At 39.9% G+C, this 22,465-nt stretch overlaps 1 protein-coding gene across 3 annotated transcripts in view; it reads right to left on the bottom strand.

The window, feature by feature from the left end:
* NUP214 (nucleoporin 214) overlaps window positions 1-22,465 on the bottom strand; it is a 97,376-nt gene that overhangs the window by 38,686 nt on the left and 36,225 nt on the right. For 2 of the 3 annotated variants that reach the window (XM_058524310.1, XM_058524311.1), the window contains exons 22-25: window positions 17,365-17,625; window positions 16,079-16,240; window positions 13,011-13,110; window positions 612-687 (exon numbers count right to left, since the gene is read on the bottom strand). In XM_058524310.1, coding sequence (XP_058380293.1) covers window positions 612-687; window positions 13,011-13,110; window positions 16,079-16,240; window positions 17,365-17,625 — 599 coding nt within the window. Of the gene's footprint in view, window positions 1-611; window positions 688-1,876; window positions 1,977-13,010; window positions 13,111-16,078; window positions 16,241-17,364; window positions 17,626-22,465 lie in introns of those variants that run through there. The other variant, XM_058524312.1, reaches the window with a different exon arrangement.

Genomic DNA, 22,465 nt, shown 5'->3' with positions numbered 1-22,465 from the left:
GCTGTACAACATAACCTCTTCTTCTAAGAGACAATGTTTATCAGGCAAAAGCCTGAAAGTAGACATAACAAACATCACTGACTATGCAAGCTCTGAAAAACAGAGACTGCAGGAGAAAGCAAGAGAACCTCTCCCCCAGACACTCATGCTGAAAGGTACGGGAAAAAAGCAACAGACGGGAAGACGGTAGAGGACTTGGGTTCCAGCTCTGGTTCCATCACTTACTAACTGTGTAAGCTCGAGTCAGTCACTTGAGCCTTGGCTTCCTCATTAGTGAAACATATCTAAACACTTGTCTATTGCACATGGTTGTCGTATGCGTTAACCAAGATAATGTTAAACGCAAATAAATTGCAAACCCATTTACCCCATATAAATATAAGGTATTAGAATTATGACCCAAGATTACTATACGCAGAATGTCAAATGGCCTGTGAAGACAATGTCAGGTCCTGACTGACCTACTATGTCAAGATTGACATAAATTGTGGGGAAAGGATCAGAGGTCTCTGTCACACTCATAGTTTATTTAAATCACATGAGAACTTAAAACGGTACTGTCTTCGGATAGTCACTGCACGACTGTTAAAAAGCAAAAATCAGTGAGTTACCTGCGTAGCTTGGTTAGCAGCCACTGGGTTCAACACTGGGTGAGGTGTTTTGGCTGTAGAGTATGGCATTGAAGAACTGAAAAACACAAGGCAGACAGACACTCCAGAGAAAGGCATGATTGGGTGAAAACCACATTCGTCCTTAAGCCAACCTTCTGTCCTATACATAATACCAATTTTGGGTAGACTATAGATGTCTGGGACCCTAACCAAAGTCATCGGACATTTTTCTGACTGAAGAATAAATTGTTTAAATCAAATTTGGGTCTTTAGCATAAAAGTCAAAGCAGTGACTTTTAAACTTATTTTCTTCCTGAAATCCTAAGAAAAAAAGTTGTAACTATTCAGAAGTAGACCTTTCTCTGATCTGGAGAGGAAGCCCTCCCTAACTCCCTCCGCCCCAGATCCCACCCCCTAGTTCCAGACTATGTGGGGAATTCCTGATTCTCTTTTCCAAGCCTGAGAAAATGTTCAACAGGATCTATGGGATGCATACAATCTGCTGCATATATGGTTCAAAGGTGTTACTCAAAGAAGAGATCTCAGCTTATCACACCAACCATGCCCAAGAGCCCAGTGCTCATCAGGTCGGCGTACAAGAGACTCAAATGTACCACTGTTCCATTTCCAGCCTGCACCTTTGCCATAGTACGAAAAGCGCACCCACTCTCCGTAGAAAGAGCTCTCGCTGTCTTTTGTTAACTCTGAACACGGTATGCATGGAACTTTTATTTCAATAATTACTTAGTGTTAATAGGTGAGGGAAAAAATCACCTCTTTAATGCAATCAAGCTGAAAGTTCTACTCTTGGCTCCTGGGAGCAATTTTTTCAATCAGTTTATCTGTGCTCAGCCCAGAGCTACTTTGACTGGTATGTATAGCAGCAGTAGCTGTAGGATCTGGTTTTATTTTTCAGAACTCCCCCTAGATTTAGGGAGGATTAATATTTTTCCATCAACAAATTAACTTGGAAGACGAAAAGACAAAAATAAGCCCAAGCCTCATAGAAGAAAATTATCAGACAATTTAACAATCTTACAAGCACCTCAGGATTCCTGCTGGAATAACACAGGAACCTTCCCAAACAAACTTTATTAGCTTGAGAGAGAAGAAAAAATGGCGTTATTTTCAATGAAACAAACCCCCCTCTATTTTTCAACTGAAGACAGAAGAAGCTATAAATGTGCGGCTCTCTGAAGAAACACATCCCCGTTCCCCCGAGATGCTCTACCAAGCAGGCACACAGGTACAGCGCTCTCCCTCACCTCTGCTGAGCCTCTGATGGAAGAAAGGAATGTGAAGAGAGGCCGCTGGGACTGAGTAACCCCTGGGCAGATGCAGCACACGGGGTAGAGAAACGGTTTCAGCTCAAGAGAATCACAAGGGAAACGAAAATCTTTCATGCTTCCTCAAATACCAGAAAAAAAGGAACTAGAAATAAAAACAAAAGCAGCAACTTATCCAATTTTAGAACATTTTTTCCACTCAAAATTTAGTTATGACATGCTGGTAAATGAAATCACACACGAAGCAGACTGAGTATGATTATTGCTCCATTTACTTGCGATAATGCTATAAATCCCTTGAGTATCCTAAATCCCTAAACACACAAAATTAGGATTCACAGTACCAACACACCAGGCCAGGCGACAACCCTGCAGAGAAATGCTGTTCTGCGTAATGAGCATCAGACCAACTGACTAGATCGGATCCACCACGATCCAAGAGGGCAGAAAGCAGAGAAGAGACTGCTACCAGATAAACACGTTCACAGATTTGTGCACGATCATGAACCAAAACAATGGAAATCAACAGCTAGACATGTTCAAGAGAAGATGGAAAAGCCAAACTCAAATTATCATAGTATTTCTAGCAATACAAACCTGAAAGAGGTCATCAGAAATTCCTTTGACATGCTTTGTTCTACAACTGAAAACAGAAATCCAAGGACCACACGTAGAAAACAGCACTGTAACAGCACTCCAAAGAGACACATACTCATGCATGAGTCTACAAAGGACATTTATATTACTGGCAACACTAGAGGGCTGCTTTAGAAATGAGTAATGGAGTCATAGAGGTCGCTAAGAGTAGTAAAATTAGGTTTCTGGAGAAAAACAATTCCAACAGAATCTAAGTTCTCTGACTTTCCAGACCACTCTGATAAAAATTAATAAACAACTGTAGGTGAAAATATGGAGTATGATAAACATGGAAAAAATGTCACAACAAACCTGTTTCAAACACTGCCTTGAACGTAGAAGAGTCATTTTTTCCTGTTTTTTTGCCACACCCTATCAGCACTACCTGGTGACATGGGCAGACTAATGCACACACGTTCTAGGGACGTGTACTCTACACACAATTATACAACTGAGTTAAGAGTGTGAAGCATTAAAATGTCGCCCAGGCCCTTTCTTAGTGGTACCTTAAACTTTAATCCACTTTAACATGGTAAATATTCATACCACTGCTGTGAAAGGGGCCAACTACTCATTCTTTTACCTAAATCAACATTTTAGAGGGCTTAAAAAACAAGAGACCTGGTTATGCTTTATTTCGATAAATCTTAATTATTATCATGGATATCTTTTTATAATTTTATTTATTTTTCCCCCAAAGCCCCAGTGGATAGTTGTATGTCATAGCTGCACATCCTTCTGGTTGCTGTATGTGGGACGTGGCCTCAGCATGGCCGGAGAAGCGGTGCGTCGGTGCGTGCCCGGGATCCGAACCCGGGCCGCCAGCAGCAGAGCGCGCACACTTAACTGCTAAGCCACGGGGCCAGCCCATGGATATCTTTTTATATATTCACACTTGACACACTGAATCTAAACTGTGAAAGCTACTAAAGTTAACTATTTAATGAGCTGTGAATTTTTTGGTAATAATTTAAAGGTGAGGCAAGTAAGGAGACAGGACTATCCATCAAGAGAAATTAAAGAAACAAAAAATCAGGAGAGAAGAAAGAAATAAAATAATATAAGATATCGAAAACAAAAGCTATCAGTTCATTTTTTCACCTATCAGATTGGCAGTAATCCTGAAGTTTGATAATAAATTTGATAATCTTGGCAAAGATATAGGGAACCAGATAGTCAAATACTGCTTGTGGGAAGATAACTGATACAGACTCTACTGAGAGAAATTTGGCAACAATTATCAAAATTATATATGTATATGTATATACACACACATATATGGATATCTCCTTTGGTTCAGCAGTCCCACATTTGAGAATTTACCCAACAGACAGAGCTGCAAGTGTGCAAAATGATCTATGTATCAAATCATTTATTTTAGCATTACTGGTAACAATACAACAGGAGCATCCTCAGATATCAGTCAGTAGAGGGGGAAAAAACTGTCAGTTCATCTTTAGGAGTTCTTATGTTTACCAACGGAAACTATAACTCCCAACTTGTTCCCCTATTGGTAAATTTTATTCTTTGAAGACTCAAATATTTTGCAAAATATCACCTAAAAGTCCACTAAACCAAACTGCAGTTCCTGCATGAATATCTAGATGCCAAATAACTAAATTGGAATTGCACTAGAGCTTTGTAAAAGACCTATGTTATATATGAAAACAGGATTCTGTTAAGAAGAATTTATAATGACATGGAAAACGTTAACAATTAAGTTTTACGATTAAGCTGAAAAAGGAGGTTACACAGCAGCATGTATTCAAATTGTACTTAAAAAAACTAATTTTTCATAGACTAAAGATGAATAAACATGTAAACAGTGATTAAACATTTGTTGGGTGAATAAAGGTGATTTTAATTTTGTTCTTAACTATCTGTGTTTTTTATAATGTCTGCAACAAACATTTGTAGTAAAAAAAATAAACAAACATTTGTAGTAAGAAAAATAAAAGGATGAAGATTTTTAAGGTTATGGTCATTACTGCAGTTATTATTTTTAAAGTGAGGCAATATCTTTAAGTCATTGGAAAAAAAACCTGTCAACCTAGAATTCTTTACTCACTGAAAATATCTTTCAAAAATAAAGACTAAGCCAAACACACAAAAGCTGAAAGAATTCAGATCTACACCTGAAGAAATGTTAAAGAAGTCCTTCAAGCAGAAGGAAAATCATACCAGATGGAAACTTGGGACTAAACAAAGGAATGAAAAACACCAGAAATGATAACTATATGGATAAGCAAAAGAAGTCTTTCTTATTTTAATCTGTTTAAAAGACAATCAACTCTTTATAACAACGTATCATGGGGTTTATAACATAGGTAGAAGTAAAATGTACAACAGCAATAGCACAAAGGCAGGGAGGGGAGAAATAGAAGAATACTGTTATAAGATTCTTATACTATATTAAAGTTGTACAATATCACTTGAAGATAGACTGTAATAAGTTAAAGATGCATACTATAAACCCTAATGCAACCACTTAACACAGAATTATAGCTAAATAAGCCAACAAAAAAGATAAAATAGAATCACAAAAAATAACCAAAAGAAGGCAGAAAAAGAGGAAAAATGGAACAAAGAACAAACGGGATAAACAGGAACAAATGGGATAAATTTAATCGACCATATGCAATACGGTAGATTAAAACCAAAACATATTAATAATCACATTAACTGTAAATGATCTAAGCACTCCAATTAAAAGTCATAGATTGTCAGACTGGATAAAAAAGCAAAGACCCAACCATATGCCATCTATGAGAAATCCATTTTAAATATAAAGACACAAAATAGGTCCAAAATAAAAGGATGGAAAACAGATATACCACACTAACAGCGAACAAAGAAACCTGGATTGGCTACACTAATATAGGAGAAAGTAGATTTCAGAGCAACTAATCTCAGCAGGGATAAAGAAGGTCATTTTGTAATAATAACTGGGTCATTTCATTAAAATAATGTAACAAGCCTAAACATTTACGCAATTAATAAAAGAATTTCAAGATGAAGCAAAAACTGATAGAACTGCCAGGAAAATAAGCAACTATAGTTGAAAACAGCAACACCACTCTCAATAATTGATGGAACAAGGAGACAGAAAATCATTAAGAACATAGAAGACTTGAACAACACTATCAACCACTTTCACTTAATTGACATTTATAGAACACGCTAATCAACAAGAGCAGAATATATGTTCTTTTGAAGCGCACACTTTTACCATTTACCAAAATGACTGATATTCTAGGTCAGGAGTTGGCAAACTATAGACCAAGGGTCAGCTGCCTGGTTTTGTAAAGTTTTATGGTAACAGCCATGCCTATTCATTTACATATTGTCTATGGCTACACTCAGGCTACAATGGCAGAACTTAGTTGAAACTGAGATCATATGTCCCACAAGCCTAAAATGTTTACTATATGGCCCTTTAAGAATAATCTTGCTGGGGCCGGCCCAGCGGCGCAAGCAGTTAAGTGTGCGTGCTGTGTTGCGGCGGCCCAGGGTTCGCCAGTTCGGATCCTGGGCGCACACCGACGCACCACTTGTCAAGCCATGCTGTGGCAGCGTCACATATAAAGTAGAGGAAATTGGGCACAGATGTTAGCCCAGGGCCAATCTTCCTCAGCAAAAAGAGGAGGACTGGCATCGGATGTTAGCTCAGGGCTGATCTATCTTCCTTTCAAAAAAGAAAAAAAAAAAAAGGATAATCTTGCTGATCACAGTTCTGGGCCTCCAAAAGTCTCAATAAATCTAAAGAACTCAAGTCGTACAAAGCATGTTCTCTGACCACAACGGTATTCAATAAAAAATCAATAACAAAAAGACATTTAGAATATGTTCAATTATTTCTAAATAATATACTTTTATATAAACTCATAGGTATATAAAAAAAGCAAAAGATTGGGCCAGCCCAGTGGCATAGTGGTTGAGTTCGTGCGCTCTGTTTTGGTGGCCTGGGGTTCACAGGTTCAGATCCCAGGAGTGGACCTACACACCACTCTTCAAGCCGTGTTACAGCAGGCATCCCACATACAAAAAGTACAGTAAGATGGGCACAGATGTTAGCCCAGGGCCAATCTTCCTCAGCAAAGGAGGAGGACTGACAACAGATGTTAGCTCAGGGCTGATCTTCCTCACCAAAAAAAAAAAAAAAAAAAAAAAACCCAAAAGATAAATTTAAAAGTATTCTGAACTGAACGAAAATGAAACATAACATGTTCAAAATCTCTGGGATGTAGCCAAAGCAATTCTTGGGGGGAAATTTATAGCAGAAAATGCCCATACAGAAAAGAATGGTCTCATATCAATGACCTTAGCTTCCACCTTAAGAAACTAGAAAAAGAGTAAATAAACCCAAAGCAAACAGAAAAATACAATAATACAGATCAAGCAGAAAAATAATAGGGAAAAACATCAATGAAATCAAAATGGTTTTTTGAGATCAATAAAATTGATAAACCTCTAGCTAGATGGATCGGGGAAAAAAAAAACAAGACACAAATTACCACTAACAGGAAAGAGGGAAGTGAAATCATTATAAATTCTACACACATTAAAAGGATAACAATCATAGACTATTATGAAAAACTTCATGTCAGTAAATTTGACAACTCAAATGAAATGGACCAATTTCGTGAAAGACACAAACTATCAAAGTTCACTCAAGAAGTAGATAAGCTGAACAGTGCTGTATCTACTAAAGAAATTGAAAATTCCAAGCCCAGATGGCTTTACCGTGAATTCTACCAAACATTTAAGGATGAAATAATAACAAATCTACATCGACTCTTCCGGGAAATTGAAGAGGAAGGAACACTTCCCAACTCATTCTATAAGGCCAGTATTATTCTGATACCAAAACCAAAGACATCACAAGAAAAGAAAATCTACAGACCAATATCCCTCATTAAAACAGATGCAAAAACTATTAACAAAATTTTAGCAAACTGAATCCAACCATATACAAAAAGGGCAGTGCATCATTACCAAAGATTAGTTTAACATTCAAAAACCAATCAATGTGACAAGAGTACCAAGACAATCAATGGGGAAAAAGAGTCTTGTCAACAAATGGTGCTGAGACGATGGGATACCCACATGTAAAAGAATGACGTTGGACCACAACATCACATTATTTACAAAAATTAACTCAAAATGGATCAAAGACTTAAATGTAAGAGCTAAAACTATAAAACTTAGAAAAAACGAAGTGTAAATCTTTATGACCTTGGATTAGGCAATGGTTTCTTAAACATGACACCTAAAGCACAAGCAACAAAAGGAAAAAATAAACTACATTTCATCAAAATTAAAAACTTTTCTGTTTCAAAGGACACTATCGAGAAAGTAGAAAACCACCCAAAGAATGGGAGAACATATTTGCAAATCATATTTCTGATAAGGGATTTGAATCTAGATTATATAAAGAATCTTAACACCTCAACAATTAAGATAAATAACTCAATTAAAAAATGGGCAAACGATCTAAATAAGACATTTCCCCAAAGAAGATACAAATGGCCAATAAGCACACGAATGGACACCCAACATCATTAGCCATTAAGGAAATGCATATCAAAACCACAATAAGATACCACTTAACACCCACGAGGACGGCAGTAACCAAAAAGATGGGCAATAACAAATGTCGGTGAGGATGCGGAGAAACTGAAACCCTCATGCATTGCTGATGAGACCGTAAAATGGTGTGGCTGTTTTTGAAAACACTTTGAACTACGTTTAGCTCAAAAAGCTAAATACAGAACTACCATATGATCTAGCAATTCCACTCCTAAAACATCATCCAAAATAACTGAAAGCAGGGTCTCAAACAGATCCTTGTACACCAACGTTCACTGCAGCATTATTCGCAACAGCCAAGAGGGGAGACACTCAAGTGTCCATCAGCAGATGGATGGACAAGTAAATAGGATATATACAGACAAAGGAGTATTACTCAGCCATAAAAGGAATGAAATTCTCACACATGCTGCAACATGGAGGAATCTTGAAAATTCCAGTGAGATAAGCCAGACACAAAGCGAGGGAAGGGGGAGTGGAGAATTACTGTTTAATCGGCACAGCTTCTGTTCAGGATAATGAAAAGGCTCTGGAGATAAACAGTGGTGAGCGTTACACAACATTGTAAATGTACTTAATGTCACTGAATTGTACACTTAAAAATGGCTAACATGCTAAATTTTGTTATATATATTTTACCACAATAAAAAAAAGCGTAAGCTTCCTAACTGTTCTCCCCGTTTCTACTATTCCCCACTCCAGCTTTTTTGATCTACTCTCAATACAAGAACCAGAAGCTTCCTGATAAAACCATAGGTTTACCAAAGAAGATACACAGATGGCCGACACATGAAAAGATGTTCAAAATCACTAACTATCAGGAAAATGCAAATCAAAAGTACAATGAGATATCACCTCACGCCCGTCAGAATGGCTAAAATTAACAAGACAGGAAACAACATGTGTTGGAGAGGATGTGGAGAGAAGGGAACTCTCATACACTGCTGGTGGGAGTGCAAACTGGTGCAGCCACGATGGAAAACAGTATGGAGATTCCTCAAAAAATCAAGGATAGAACTACCATATGATCCAGCTATTCCACTGCTGGGTATTTATCCAAAGAACTTGAAAACACCAATGCGTAAAGATACATGCACCTCTGTGTTCACTGCAGCGTTATTCACAATAGCCAAGACTTGGAAGCCACCTAAGTGCCCATCAAGGGACGAATGGATAAAGAAGATGTGGTATATGTACACGATGGAATACTACTCAGCCATAAGAAATGATGAAATCCAGCCGTTTGTGACAACATGGATGGACATTGAGGGTATTATGCAAAGTGAAATAAGTCAGAGGGAGAAGGTCAAATACCTTATGATTTCCCTCATTAAGTAGTAGATAATAACAACAATAAACAAACACATAAAGACAGAGATTGGATTGGTGGTTACCAGAGGGGAAGGCGGGAGGGAGGAGGGCAAAAGGGATAATTCGGCACGTGTGTGGTGATGGGTTGTAATTAGTATTTGGGTGGTGAACATGATGTAATCTATGCAGAAGTATAATGATGTATACCTGAAATTTCTACAATGTTATAAACCAGTGTTACTGCAATAAACAAAAAATTTAAAAAAAAACCCATAGGTTTACACAACTATTTGTGTTTATCAAAGCTCATAGAATTTTACAGTAAAAAAAGGTGAATTTTACTATATGTAAATAATGCCTCAATTTTTTAAAAAATTGCTAAGTTAAAAAACAAAAAACGTAAATCAGATCAGGCTACTCTACTGCTCAAAAACATCCAACGGTCCGCCAGGTCCTGCCAAGGCTTACGAGATGTTACACGACATGTGCCCCACCCTCGCCCCACTCCCTCACCACATCTCCTGGTGCTCTCCCTCTTGCTCCAGCCACCAGGGGCCACCTGGCTCTTTCCTGAACCTGCCAGACGTGCTCCCGCTACAGGCCCTGCGCTTGGCGCTTTCTTCCTTAGGATAGTCCCAAGACCTGCTCTCTGGCCTTTTGGTCTTTACTCAAATGTCAACTGTCAAAAGCTACTGAAAGGCAGAATATTACAGAAGACAGGAAAATCCAGCTTACTGGTGAAAGAAACAGGGTCTGGTATTTCTGAGATATTTTAGCCATTAACCAGGTGAGAAGCACGGTCCCTGGCCACTCTATTTAAAACTGCAACCCACGCCGACACGACAGTCCCTAAATCCCTTCCCTACTTTAGTTTTCTCCATCATACCTATCACCATTTAAAATATTATGTATTTTACTTATTTACTTCACTTATCGTTTGTCTCTCTGTGACCAGGGCAGTGTTGTTGTTTCAGGGCGGGTATTTGTTTTGTTAACTGCTTTATCCCCTAGGACAGTGTGTGGCACACAGCAAGTGCTCACTGAATACTGTTCAAAGAGTGAACAGATGAATGCCAATATTTCTGAAAGGAATGATGTGTGGTGTGTTTCAGTAAAAAAAAACCAGATAAACCAAAAATCCCACCTGATCTAACCTCACCCACCCCACTGCTTCATACTCCACTTCCTGCCAGCTCTCTAGCCATACTGGCCTTCTTTCAACTTCGCCTCAAACACGCTCACCCTTTCCCGGGTTTGGGCTTTCAGACCTCCTGCACCCTCTGTCCAGACACTCTTCCCTCCCCTCTCTGCCTAGCAACTTCTGGTCACTGTTCAACTTCCAGCTAAGCCATCTTTTCCACACTAACCTCGTCGCCAGCCCCAGACGCCATCGGCCTGCCTCACTACAGGCTTTCTGGCGCCCTGTGCTTCTCTCTCTGAACTTACTACACTACCGTCAAATAACTGTTCACGCGACTGGCAGTTTAGTGGCTGTCTTCTTGCTAAAATAGCAGAGCCGTGAAAGCAGGGACTTGGGCTGTCTTATTCGCTACTGTACCCCTAATACTCAGGGCAGTATCGTGCTCACAGTAGATGCCCTATAAGAATCTGCTGAATCAAGTGATTGAGCTCTGGAGAGGAGTCTGAATAGCCATGGGTTTGCTCCAGATAAATCTTCTTCCTTAAAATACGATGGTTAGTCAATGAATATAATGGATGAAGCCAATGAACATAAGATAGACCAATGGCAGATATATGTGAGCTCATCTTATAATACATCTTCTATTAGATACTACTCAGAAAAAGTTAAATGCCAAAATTAAATACTTAAAATACACTTAGGAAACTACTGCTTAACAGAATCTGAAAGTAATTTTATAATGAACACATACATATAATGAACATATTTCCCTCTCAAGCTTTCTTATTGGGGGAGGTGGTAAATACCAATTTCCATTTATCAATTATCCTTAGCGTTTACCTATTATTCAATAAACAGTTATTAAAAAAGACACTCCAGGCACCATGCTGGGCATACAAGTTAAATAACTGTACCAGAGTCCAATTCTGTGGGAAAAGGAAGAGAAAGTTTCTTCAAGATTCCTTTTTAACTTCTGCGCCTATTTTTCTTAAGTCAGAAAAAAGGGCAAATTTGGAATTGCTCCTCTAACAAAGCCCTTATCAAAGATCAGCTCAGATGAGCCATGTGAGAGAAACAAAGCTTGAGGAGAGGTAAAGTGAAATCACCAAGAGGTGCTTCTCACACAGGGTTAATGGGTAAAACATCTCAGAAATACCAGACCATATTTCTTTCACCATTAAGCTGGATTTTCCTGTCTTATGTAATATTCCGCCTTTCAGTGGCTTTTCTTTGCCTTTTCTACACTAGGAATCTGGCTACAATCCCCAAACTTGAATGCATAGTTCCTTCCTTTGAGAAGTTCGCGACAACCACAAATGCCATCGTGGTCTAAACAGCATACCAAAGCTTCAAGGTCACTACAAGATAGGAAAGTGGGTAGGCTTGGTTTTGGCTGTTAGTATGGCCCTGAGATAACTAAGAAATTCCTGGAACAGGCAGTGTTGATAAATGGACCAATGTGGAAAAAAGAGAAGGCCAGCAGACTAGTGAAGCAGGGCCACTCGATAAAGCCAAAGCAGAACAGCGAGCAGGCCTGCTCTGTGGGGGTGGCAGAGAGCAGGCACGATGTGGAAAAACCACAGGGTCTGCGGCTGCTCTTCATGCTGCTGCACTAATCATGGGCACCAGACGCTAACCCCCTGAGTGACACTGGTCCTCACAATCCCTAAATTCAAACTGAGGAATGCCCCTCCACTCTTCGCTATGCCACAGGGGAGGTTGGGCTGGACAAAAGAGATCATGGCTACAAAATACACAGAACAACAAGGCCCAGGAATATTCTATGAACTGTGCTGTCCAGAACAGTGGGAGGGACTCAGTGCCTTGAATTCTAAACACAGATTCAGACTAAAGAAAAGTAAGCTCCGGCAGCAAGGATCCAGCTCTCAAATATGGCATGGAAAGGAAGCTGGAAGTCTCCAAACAGAGCTGCTGCCTTTTACGATTGTTTTTTTCATACAAAAGGCAAAAGAAATTTATAAGAACAGAAACACCTGGAGAGAGGAAGTGAGGGAGGAGACTGTCAATCTCAAGATCACCACTGAGCTTTAAGAATCAATAGTCTGCATTAGCACTGAAGCGTCAACTCTGGAACCCAAAGAGTATTAAAAACAAAAGAAATCTACCCCTACACCTGACTTAATAGCCCTAAGGTGTACCATACGTAGACTTACTTGTGGCAAACAGCACACTGAGTATATATCACCAAGACAGACTTTAAAGGTTTATGAGGCAACTGTTACTGGTAAGTTGAAGAAGACAATCTCCCAAAAGCCCACTTGTGTACCCAAGATTAGCTGTCCACCCCTCTTATAATCTAAAGCTCTGCAGGAAAAACAGTCACTGTGACAGCAGCAATGCTGCTCCCTGCAGGCAGTTCCTCGTTATTAAAGAATAATTCAATGGCTTAAACTGCAAAGTAGTAACATAACATACCTCATCGCTGCAGAGATGGTTGTAGGATTATTCTTCAATCCCTGCACATTTACTACTTGAGGGACATTCTTCAAAGTTGATTCAGTCAAAGTACTTATACCTATTTAAATAAAGAGAGAGGCATATTAATTGCAGTAAAGGATCAAAAATTCTTGGGCCCGGCCCAGTGGCATAGCGGTTAAGTGCGCGCCCTCTGCTTCGGCGGCCCGGGGTTCGCGGGTTCATATCCTGGGCACGCACTGACGCACCACTGGTCAAGCCATGCTCTGGCGGCGTCCCATACAAAGTAGAGGAAGATGGGCATGAATGTTAGCCCAGGGCCAACCTTCCTCAGCAAAAAGAGGAGGATTGGCATTGGATGTTAGCTCAGGGCTAATCTTCCTCACACACACACAAAAATTCTAGCCATATATATAGGAATAACCAGGACACAAACTCAAGCAGAATGCAATCTTACTATATAAAGGAAATCTTCCCTAGACAGTTCTGCTGTACTGTGCTCAATGGACACCTGGCCTACTCCATTCATAAAGATTATAGCATAAGGCTTCATGCAATTTAATCAAAATGTACTATTCTAGGTAAAAAGAATTCCCTGGGCCAGCTTTTATAGAGCAGAGCTGAGATATCCTGCCAGGTTGTAGGCTCATCCTGGAAAAGGGCAGAAAGAGCTGGAGGATTAGCAGTGTTCAGACTAAGGATTTCTGCCATCCATCCATCCATTCTTTTTTTTTTGTTTTTTTGGTGAGAAAGATCAGCCCTGAGCTAACATCCATGCTAATCCTCCTCTTTTTTTGCTGAGGAACACCGGCTCTGAGCTAACATCTACTGCCAATCCTCCTCCTTTTTTTTTCCCCCAAAGCCCCAACAGACAGTTGTATGTCATAGTTGCACATCCTTCTAGTTGCTGTATGTGGGACGCGGCCTCAGCATGGCCGGAGAAGCGGTGCGACGGTGCGTGCCCGGGATCCAAACCCGGGCAGCCAGCAGCGGAGCACGCGCACTTAACCGCTAAGCCACGGGGCTCGCCCTATCCGTTCACTCTTTTTTTGTGTGTGTGAGGAAGATCAGCCCTGAGCTAACATCTATGCTAATCCTCTTCTTTTTGTTGAGGAAGACCAGCTCTGAGCTAACATCTATTGCCAATCCTCCTCCTTTTTTCCCCCAAAGCCCCAGTAGATAGTTGTATGTCATAGTTGCACATCCTTCTAGTTGCTGTATGTGGGACGCGGCCTCAGCATGGCCGGAGAAGCGGTGCGTCAGTGCGTGCCTGGGATCCGAATCCAGGCTGCCAGTAGCGGAACGTGCGCACTTAACCGCTAAGCCACAGGGCCGGCCCTATCTATTCATTCTTTAACGTGAGGTGCTGGGAATACAAAAAATTTTTAAAATATAGCTTGTTCTCTAAAGGAGCTCATGGCTTGGTGAGACAGATCCAATGAATAAAATGTGGAAAATGGAGCTTGGACAAGGGGGAGGAGGCCGAGCGGCTTGGATCAAGGAATGGCAACGGGGACTGATTTGACATCAACTTATCTATCTTAGGTTTGTCAGCTTTCACATCTCTTTTTTTGTGTCTTATAATTTAAAACCGTATTCCAAGACTTAATGACATTTTATAATTAACAAGAAGGCCTGAGCAAAGCTCTTGGATCTCTCTAACCATATTGTTGGCAAAGTTGAAAGCTACAGCCCAGGTAGAACACTTTTATTCCCTCCTTCAGACACACCTTGCCTGTGACAGCACATATCTCATCTTTCACATTCAAAGGTGCCTACACCTTAGAAAATTTTGCTTCCAAAATGATAATAGAGATCGCACCACCTCCTGCTGAGAGCAGAATAATCCTAAATCCTGGCAGATTTTAAGTTTACAAATAATCGACTCAATCAGCTTGATTTTGGGCCTGTTCAGCACAATGCCAAGATTCTGCTTGGTCCAAGTAATATTTAAAGAAAATATCAAAGGATTCTATTTTTTTTAGAAAGCTCAAAGGTACTTTAAAAAGTTCTCTTGTTTATGCTCTTTCATATCTATTTTAGATGGCTTAATAAGCATTCTAATATTTAAAATTTTCTTAGAGATCTTTTATTGCTATATAATGGTAATTCTTTTTTGTCTAAATTAAACTGCCATGTCTTTTTATTTAGTTTTTTAAAATACTGTCTAAATTGATGTGTGTTCTAAGCGGTGATAAAACTAAAAAATAGTTTTATTCAGCTAAAACAAAAATATTTATAGCAGCTTCTCAACCTTGACATATTGACATTTTGGGGCCGGATAATCTCTGTTGTGGGGGTGTCTTGTGCATTTTAAGACTTTTTTTGCAGCATTCCTGGCCTCTACCCACTAAATGCCACCAACATTGCCAACTGTTGGGGGGGCGCCAAACAGCCTCTGGCTGAGAACCACTGGCTTCAACAAACTGCTAAGTGATAACTGAAGTCCTTGAGGCCAATTACCTAGAAATCCTGATGTAGAAAATTTGGGATAGCCACAAACTACTGACAAAACGCAATTAGCTCATTAGTGTTTCCGTCTGTCAAGGCTGAATCTGCGATCTTAAGAAAGAGCCGCAGTGCAATAGAAAGAGTGCAGGCTGGAGTCCCGGTTCTACTACTTATTGGTCGGTAACTTGCACCTCTCTGAACCTTACAGGACTCAGGCAAAATGGGCACACTTATACCCACCTCACAGGGTGGCTGGGATGCTTAAGAGACTATGAGACAATTCTCATGTTATTAGGTGATCTAATTACAAAGATTAATTTTGGGCTTAAAGCAGACATTATTAAAAACTAGGGCTTAACAACTTCATCAAAAAAACACTGATTTCCCATTTAACTGAATGCAGCAGATCTAATACCTCTCTTTAAAAGGAAAAAGTTTCAGACCTAGTTTCTGCCTTCTTGGAACTCTCTCCCCAAAACGAGGAGGGGGCTGCCACAGCAGTCTTCGCTTCTGAAGGGCAGCAAAGAGAGTCCGCTGTTTCTTGGCACCTGTAGCCCCGGCCTGTGACTCAGACACTCATAGCCAGTCTCTGCATAGGTGTGGGGTACAGTTTTTACCTGGCACCTGATTGGCCATCTGCCGTCTCAGAGCTGCAACAGCGGCTGCCTGGGGTGCTGGGATGGTGTGGGAAGGACCAGGTGCACCATGCTTCACAGTTTTTGTTGCAAGCATTGTACTGTCAGCCCCCTGAGGAATAATTTTGCTAGCAGACGTGGACACTGAGGGAAAAAGAAAAATTAAGTGAGAGTGTGGGTCAGAGAAGAGGAATACACAAAAGTTTAAATGGTAAATTCTCCAGGTTAGGTTGCAGGGAAAATGCTAAGATTAAAAAATCCTTAAGCATTAACATAGAAAAGTACTAGTAAACTGACAGGCTGGCACCTATATCTTTTCAAAGATGCCACATGCAATACTTTACACTATCATTTCCTCTGATACTGATCAAGATATAACTTTCACGCCAATACAGATCAATTCCCTGCTGTCCTCTTATAAAATCTCTCCATTCCAGGACCTCAGGCTCATGTTTGTCCTGTTAGAAGTCATGTCAATCCAAGGTCCTGACGCTCTGAACTGAAGGTGTGACAGCAAAATATAGGTCGCGTCAGTGAGCCAACACTGACAATGAGCACGGCAGCTGGCGAGTTTTAACGCAGAATCTGGCTACAACCTGAGGTGAAATGAGCTAGGATTTGAAAGGCATGAGTGTGGCTGTTGCTTTATATGGAGACAAACAGCTTCCTCTTTGCACTCTTAAAAAGACCTGTTTAAAAAAACACAGGATGGGCTGGCTCTGTGGCTTAGCGGTTAAGTGCTCGCACTCCGCCACGGGCGTCCCGGGTTCGGATCCTGGGCGCGCACTGACTCACTGCTTGTCGGCCATGCTGAGGCGGCATCCCACATACAGCAACCAGAAGGATGTGCAACTATGACATACAACTATCTACTGGGGCTTTGGGGGAAAAAAGGAGGAGGATTGGCAGTAGATGTTAGCTCAGAGCCAGTCTTCCTCAGCAAAAAGGAGGAGGATTGGCATGGATGTTAGCTCAGGGCTGATCTTCCTCACAAAAAAACAAAACAAAACAAAAAAACACAGGATGGACTCAACAGGAAAGCCAGGACAGTGTGAACCTTGCAGAGCCTCTTCTTCCTCACAATCTCCTACCAACCGCTTTCAAGGGGAACACACCTCTTTTGAATTAGTCTTCTAATTTCTGGAATATTAGCAGAAATGAGCTGGAATCAACAACTTATTGGTGTGACGGTATAAAACTCAGTTGCAATTCCTTCATAAGTGAGAAACCTTATAGGGAAAATGTTTCCTGTTGCACTGTTTACTTACTTGAAGCTCCCATCATACCAGGCGAACCATGAATCAGGTGAGATTTAGCAAAAGGAGCTGCCTGGGGCAAGAGACCGGGCTGGATGGAAGGAGTGCGAACCACCGGGGCATGCCGAGGGCCCTGGGCCACAGCCTCAGCATCTTTACAGGATGCCCGTGCGTCTTCACCCTCCAAAGACTGGGAAATGGAGGACGTGGAGCTGACTTCATCCAAGTCTTCATAATATCTCTGGGACAGGAAGGCTGATCGAGACAGGCTCGCTACAAAGCCCAAAACACAGGTTAGACAACTGGAAGCAAGTCCAAGCCTATGTAATTTTCACTGTCGATAGAGAAATATCCACCTTGTAAAATGATTTAATTATTACTCATTTTAAGTGGAAGCAGCTTTCGTCAAATATGAACGAAGACAGTTTTGTGTCTTTGCTCTAGCTAGTTTGAAAAACTGAGCTGTGTAGGACAAGAACATCCTGACTGTCAAACAAAAAAAATGTGAAGTGCAAGACAGAATGAATGCTGGTGTCAAAGCAGGAGGCCTCGAGCCCTCGCCGGAAGTTCTCACAGACAGAATAACAACCTATCGGAAAGTACAGACAGGCTTCCACAGCAGAGTCAACAGTCACGCTACTGCCATCACTTTCCAACAGTACACATCTAAGAACAGGCCTAACACAAACTGGAAACAACAGATGGTCCTGACTGTTTCAAACATTTCTAGATAAATCTAATGAGTCTTTTGAATCAGACAATTAAGTAAAAAAAAAAAAAAAAAAAAAAATCACCGAAATTAATCCTGACCTCCTGCTTTCTTCCTTCTATAAACTACGAAATAAGGCTTTCTGCCATTTTACTTCCTACCATTTCCAAATGCACATTACTGCCTGTATACTGGAAAAAACCAAATGAAAAAATCTAGCCCTTTCTCCTCAAGTTATTTAAAAGCGTTGCTAATAGTTGTCTCTCCTACAGGCAGATCACTCTGCAAGATTTTATTTGTCACATGTGAGTGTGACATAAGCAAATGCAAATAAAAACCAACACCATGTGCTAGGGCTGCCGCCAGGGCTGCACTGTTCAATTTGGTAGCCACTAGCCATATGTGTTATTTAAGTTAAAAATAATTAAAAGTAAATAAATGAAAACTTCAAATCCTCAGTTGCACCAGCCACATTTCAAGTGCTCAATAGCCACGTGTGGCTACTATATTAGCACAGATACAAAACAGTTTCTATCAATGCAGAAAGTTCTACGGGACAGCACTGTACCAGATTATTCTGATGCAAGTAAATATGGAGCAAGGTCACTTAGGAATTCATCCATAACCACCACCACCACCACCACCAGTAAAACTGTAGTATTTATTGAGAACTTACTTGGTGCCAGGTGCTACACAAAGCATCTATACACATTATCCCATTTAATCCTCACAATTATCCTATAAATCAGAAATTGCTATTATCTGACTTTATGGTTAATGCCTAGAAAGGTTAAGTAATTTGCCCAAGGTCATGAAGTTGGTAACTGGTAGAGCCAGAATTCAAACTTGGCTATATCTGACTTGACCACATTCTTAACAATACTCTGCTATATAAGACTGAACCCTGTGCCAGGCAGAATTTTGACCCCAGGAGCTTTGCTCCTGGTGCCACACCGATGGTTATATTATGTGGCAAAAGAGATTTTGCAGACATAATTAAGGTTACTAATGAGGTGACCTTAACACAGAGGTTAGCCTGGATTATCCAGGTGGGTCCACTGTAAAATCTCACAAGCCCTTCAAGGCAGAGAAATGAAGCAAAAGAGGAAGTCAGAGAGATGTGGCAGAAGGGGAAGTCAGAGACTTGAAGCACAAGAAGGACTCAATGTGCTGCTCTTGGCATGCAGATGAAGGTGGCTGGGAGCACACATCAAGGAAACAAGGAACTCAGTCCTACAGCTGCAAGGAACTGAATTCTGCCAACAACTCCCATGAGCTTAGAAGTGAAATCTTCCCCAGAGCCTTCAGCTGAGAGCTCAGCACAGCCAACGCTTTGACTTCAGCCTCTGAGCACTGAGCAAAGACCCAGCTGAGCGACGCTGCACCTGGACTACTGACCCACGCAACTTTGAGATTATAAATAGGTGGTGTTTTAAGTCACTAAATTTGTGATAATTTGTTATAGCATCCATAGAAAACAAATTCAACTCCCACATTCTCTTAGGGCCACACTGCTCAATAATTTCTCTAAAATCCTACTTTCTGAGTTAGTAGCAACAAAAGACGACCCAGATTCATTACCTTCAAGACCTGATTAGAGAGAGAAACTGACATATAACTATGTAACTTCCAAGGTCTGATACAACCTGTGGGTTTTCTCAGTTTCCTTTCTTATCTTTCTGATACCATTCATTGGCTTTGAGTGGAGGGAGATCCATCAATTGAAAGTTGCAATGGCCATGCTCACTCGCAGAGGCCAGGAGCCTGGACTGCTCACTCTCCCAATGGTGCTGCCTTCACAGCTAATATGTGCTGCTCTCTGCTGTGACTAAGGATGCAGCTACCTTCCTGGCATTAGAAAGGGGGTCCCACAGAAACCAAAAGAATCTCATTCTGCTTAAACACTAGTTCAGATCATGAAAGGCAGAAAGCCACATTAACAGGGGGAAAGAAGACAGAAATCATGATCATCTCCATAGACGCAGCAAACCTCACAGTTTATGGTGAACTGAAAGCGTTCTCTTTGAGATCAAGGAAAGGATGCCCAATCACCACTTTTATTGGGCATTGGAGGTCCTAGCTAGTGAAATAGGTAAGAAAAATAAATAAAAAGACTGAAAAGGCAGAAATAAAAGTGTTAGTATCCATGGAGGATATAAATGTTTCCATAGAAAGTCCAAGAAATAGCTATAGACATATTATTTGAATAAATGAGTTTAGCCAGGATGCTGGATACTTTAACATACAAAAGATATAATATATTTCTATATACCACATCTAACATAAAGCAAAACATGAAATGAAATTTAAGAAAAAAACCCCCACCATTCTAAGGGCATCAAAAGTATTAAACTCTTAGGAATAAATCTAATGAAAGATGTGCATGTCCTCTATGCAGAAAAATTAATGATCTAAATAAACATATACCATGTTTAGGAATTAAAAGATCAACATTGTACAAATGTCAGTCCTCTCAAGGTGATTTAGAAATTCAACATAATTCCAATCAAAATCGCAACTATTCTTTGAGGGCTGAGTTGGGTATAATTTAATAAGATAATTCTAATATTAATATGGAAAGGGAAAGCACCAAGAAGAGCCAAAGCATTCTACATCATAGGTCGGCAAACTACAACCATGGGCCAGCTGCCTGTTTTTATAAAGTTTTACTGAAACATAGACACGCCCATTCATCTACATACTATCTGTGGCTGCTCTTCTATTACAAGGGCAGAGTTGAGTAGGTACAATAGAAACCACAAGGCCTGAAAGCCCAAAATATTTACTATCCTGCCCTTTAAGAAAAAGTTTGCCAACCCCTCCTCTAGATTGTAGAACTTATGCAATGATGAAATGTTCAATAGCCGTGCTTCCTATTAGAATAGCCATGAGTCACATGTGCCTTCTGTACACCTGAAATGCTACTGGAACTGCTTACCTGAATTTTTAACTTTTATTTTTATTAATTTAAATTTAAATAGGCTACTATATTGGACAGCACAGGTTTAGAATCTAGAAACAGAACAGTACCGTGACTTAGTTTAGCACCAGTTAATTAAGGCAGTGGGGTAGTAGTGGTTTGTGATCAGTATATGAGACCAACAGATCTAAACACATAAGGATAACTGATTTACAACAAAGGTCTCTACTAAACAGGGAGGAAAACAGTCTTTCCAATAAACAGTGTTGGGACAATCAGATTATCTAAATACAAAAAAATGACACAAGGGCCATATTTTATATCATACGCAAAAATCAATTCTAGACAGTAAAAACAAAATATGGTGTATCTATACAATGGAATACTATTCAGCAATAAAAAGGAATGAACTACTGATACATGTTATACATCATGGATGAACCTCAAAAACATTATATTAAATGAAAGAAGCCAAACCAAAAGACTACATCTGATTCAATCTATATGCAATTTCTTAAAAAGGCATATCCACAGAGAAAGAAAACAGATCAGTGGTTGCTGGGGGCAGAATAAGGACTGACTACAAACAAGCATGAGGAAATTTCAGTGATGGAAATGTTCTAAAACTGGAACGTAGGGATGGTTGTAAAATTTTGTAAATTTACCAAAAATCAAACCGTACACTTACAACAGGTGAATTTTATGATATGTAAATTATACCTTAATAAAATTGTTAAAAAAATCAATTTCAGGTGGATAGTAGAACTAAATTTGAAAGGCAAAACATTAACATTTCTAGACAATAACAAAGGTGCATACACATTTTTGTGATCCAGAGATAGAGAAGGATTTCTTAAACAGAACACAGCAAGTACTAACTGTAAAAGAAAAGGCTGATAAATCTGCTTTAAAATTAAGAACTTCTGTTTGCTAAAAGATATCATGAAGAGGGTAAGAAGGCAACAAAGTGAATATCTACAACCCATATAACCAACAAAGGGCTGGTATCAAGAATTTATAAAAACTTTTACAAATCAGTAAGGCAGATTTTCCAATAGATAAATGAGCAAAACATTTAATCAGGCACTTCACAAAAGATATCCAAATGGTTAATAAACATATAAAAAGAATACATCAGAACAGCTACAAGGAAAAAGACTGACAATATCAAGCTTGGCAAGGATGTGGAACAGCTGGAATATTCATACCTTGATGACAGAAGGATGAAAGGGTACGACCACTTTGGAAGACTGTATGGCAGAATCTACTGAAGCTGGGCATATGGACAGAATAGGAGCCAACAACTCCACTCTGAGTTACGTGACCAAATAAAAGAGCTGCACATGTGTCCAAAGAATGCACATGCACAAGAATGTTCAGACAACATTCTATTCTATTACAGCTAAAAACTGGCAATAGCAAATGTCCACCAAGAGGCAACTGCATAAACAAATGCAGTATATTCATACAACAGACATGGCAAC

This window comes from Diceros bicornis, chromosome 28 (genome assembly GCF_020826845.1).
Source record: "Diceros bicornis minor isolate mBicDic1 chromosome 28, mDicBic1.mat.cur, whole genome shotgun sequence".
Taxonomy (NCBI): domain Eukaryota; kingdom Metazoa; phylum Chordata; class Mammalia; order Perissodactyla; family Rhinocerotidae; genus Diceros; species Diceros bicornis.
This window is presented reverse-complemented; position numbering and strand designations above follow the sequence as displayed.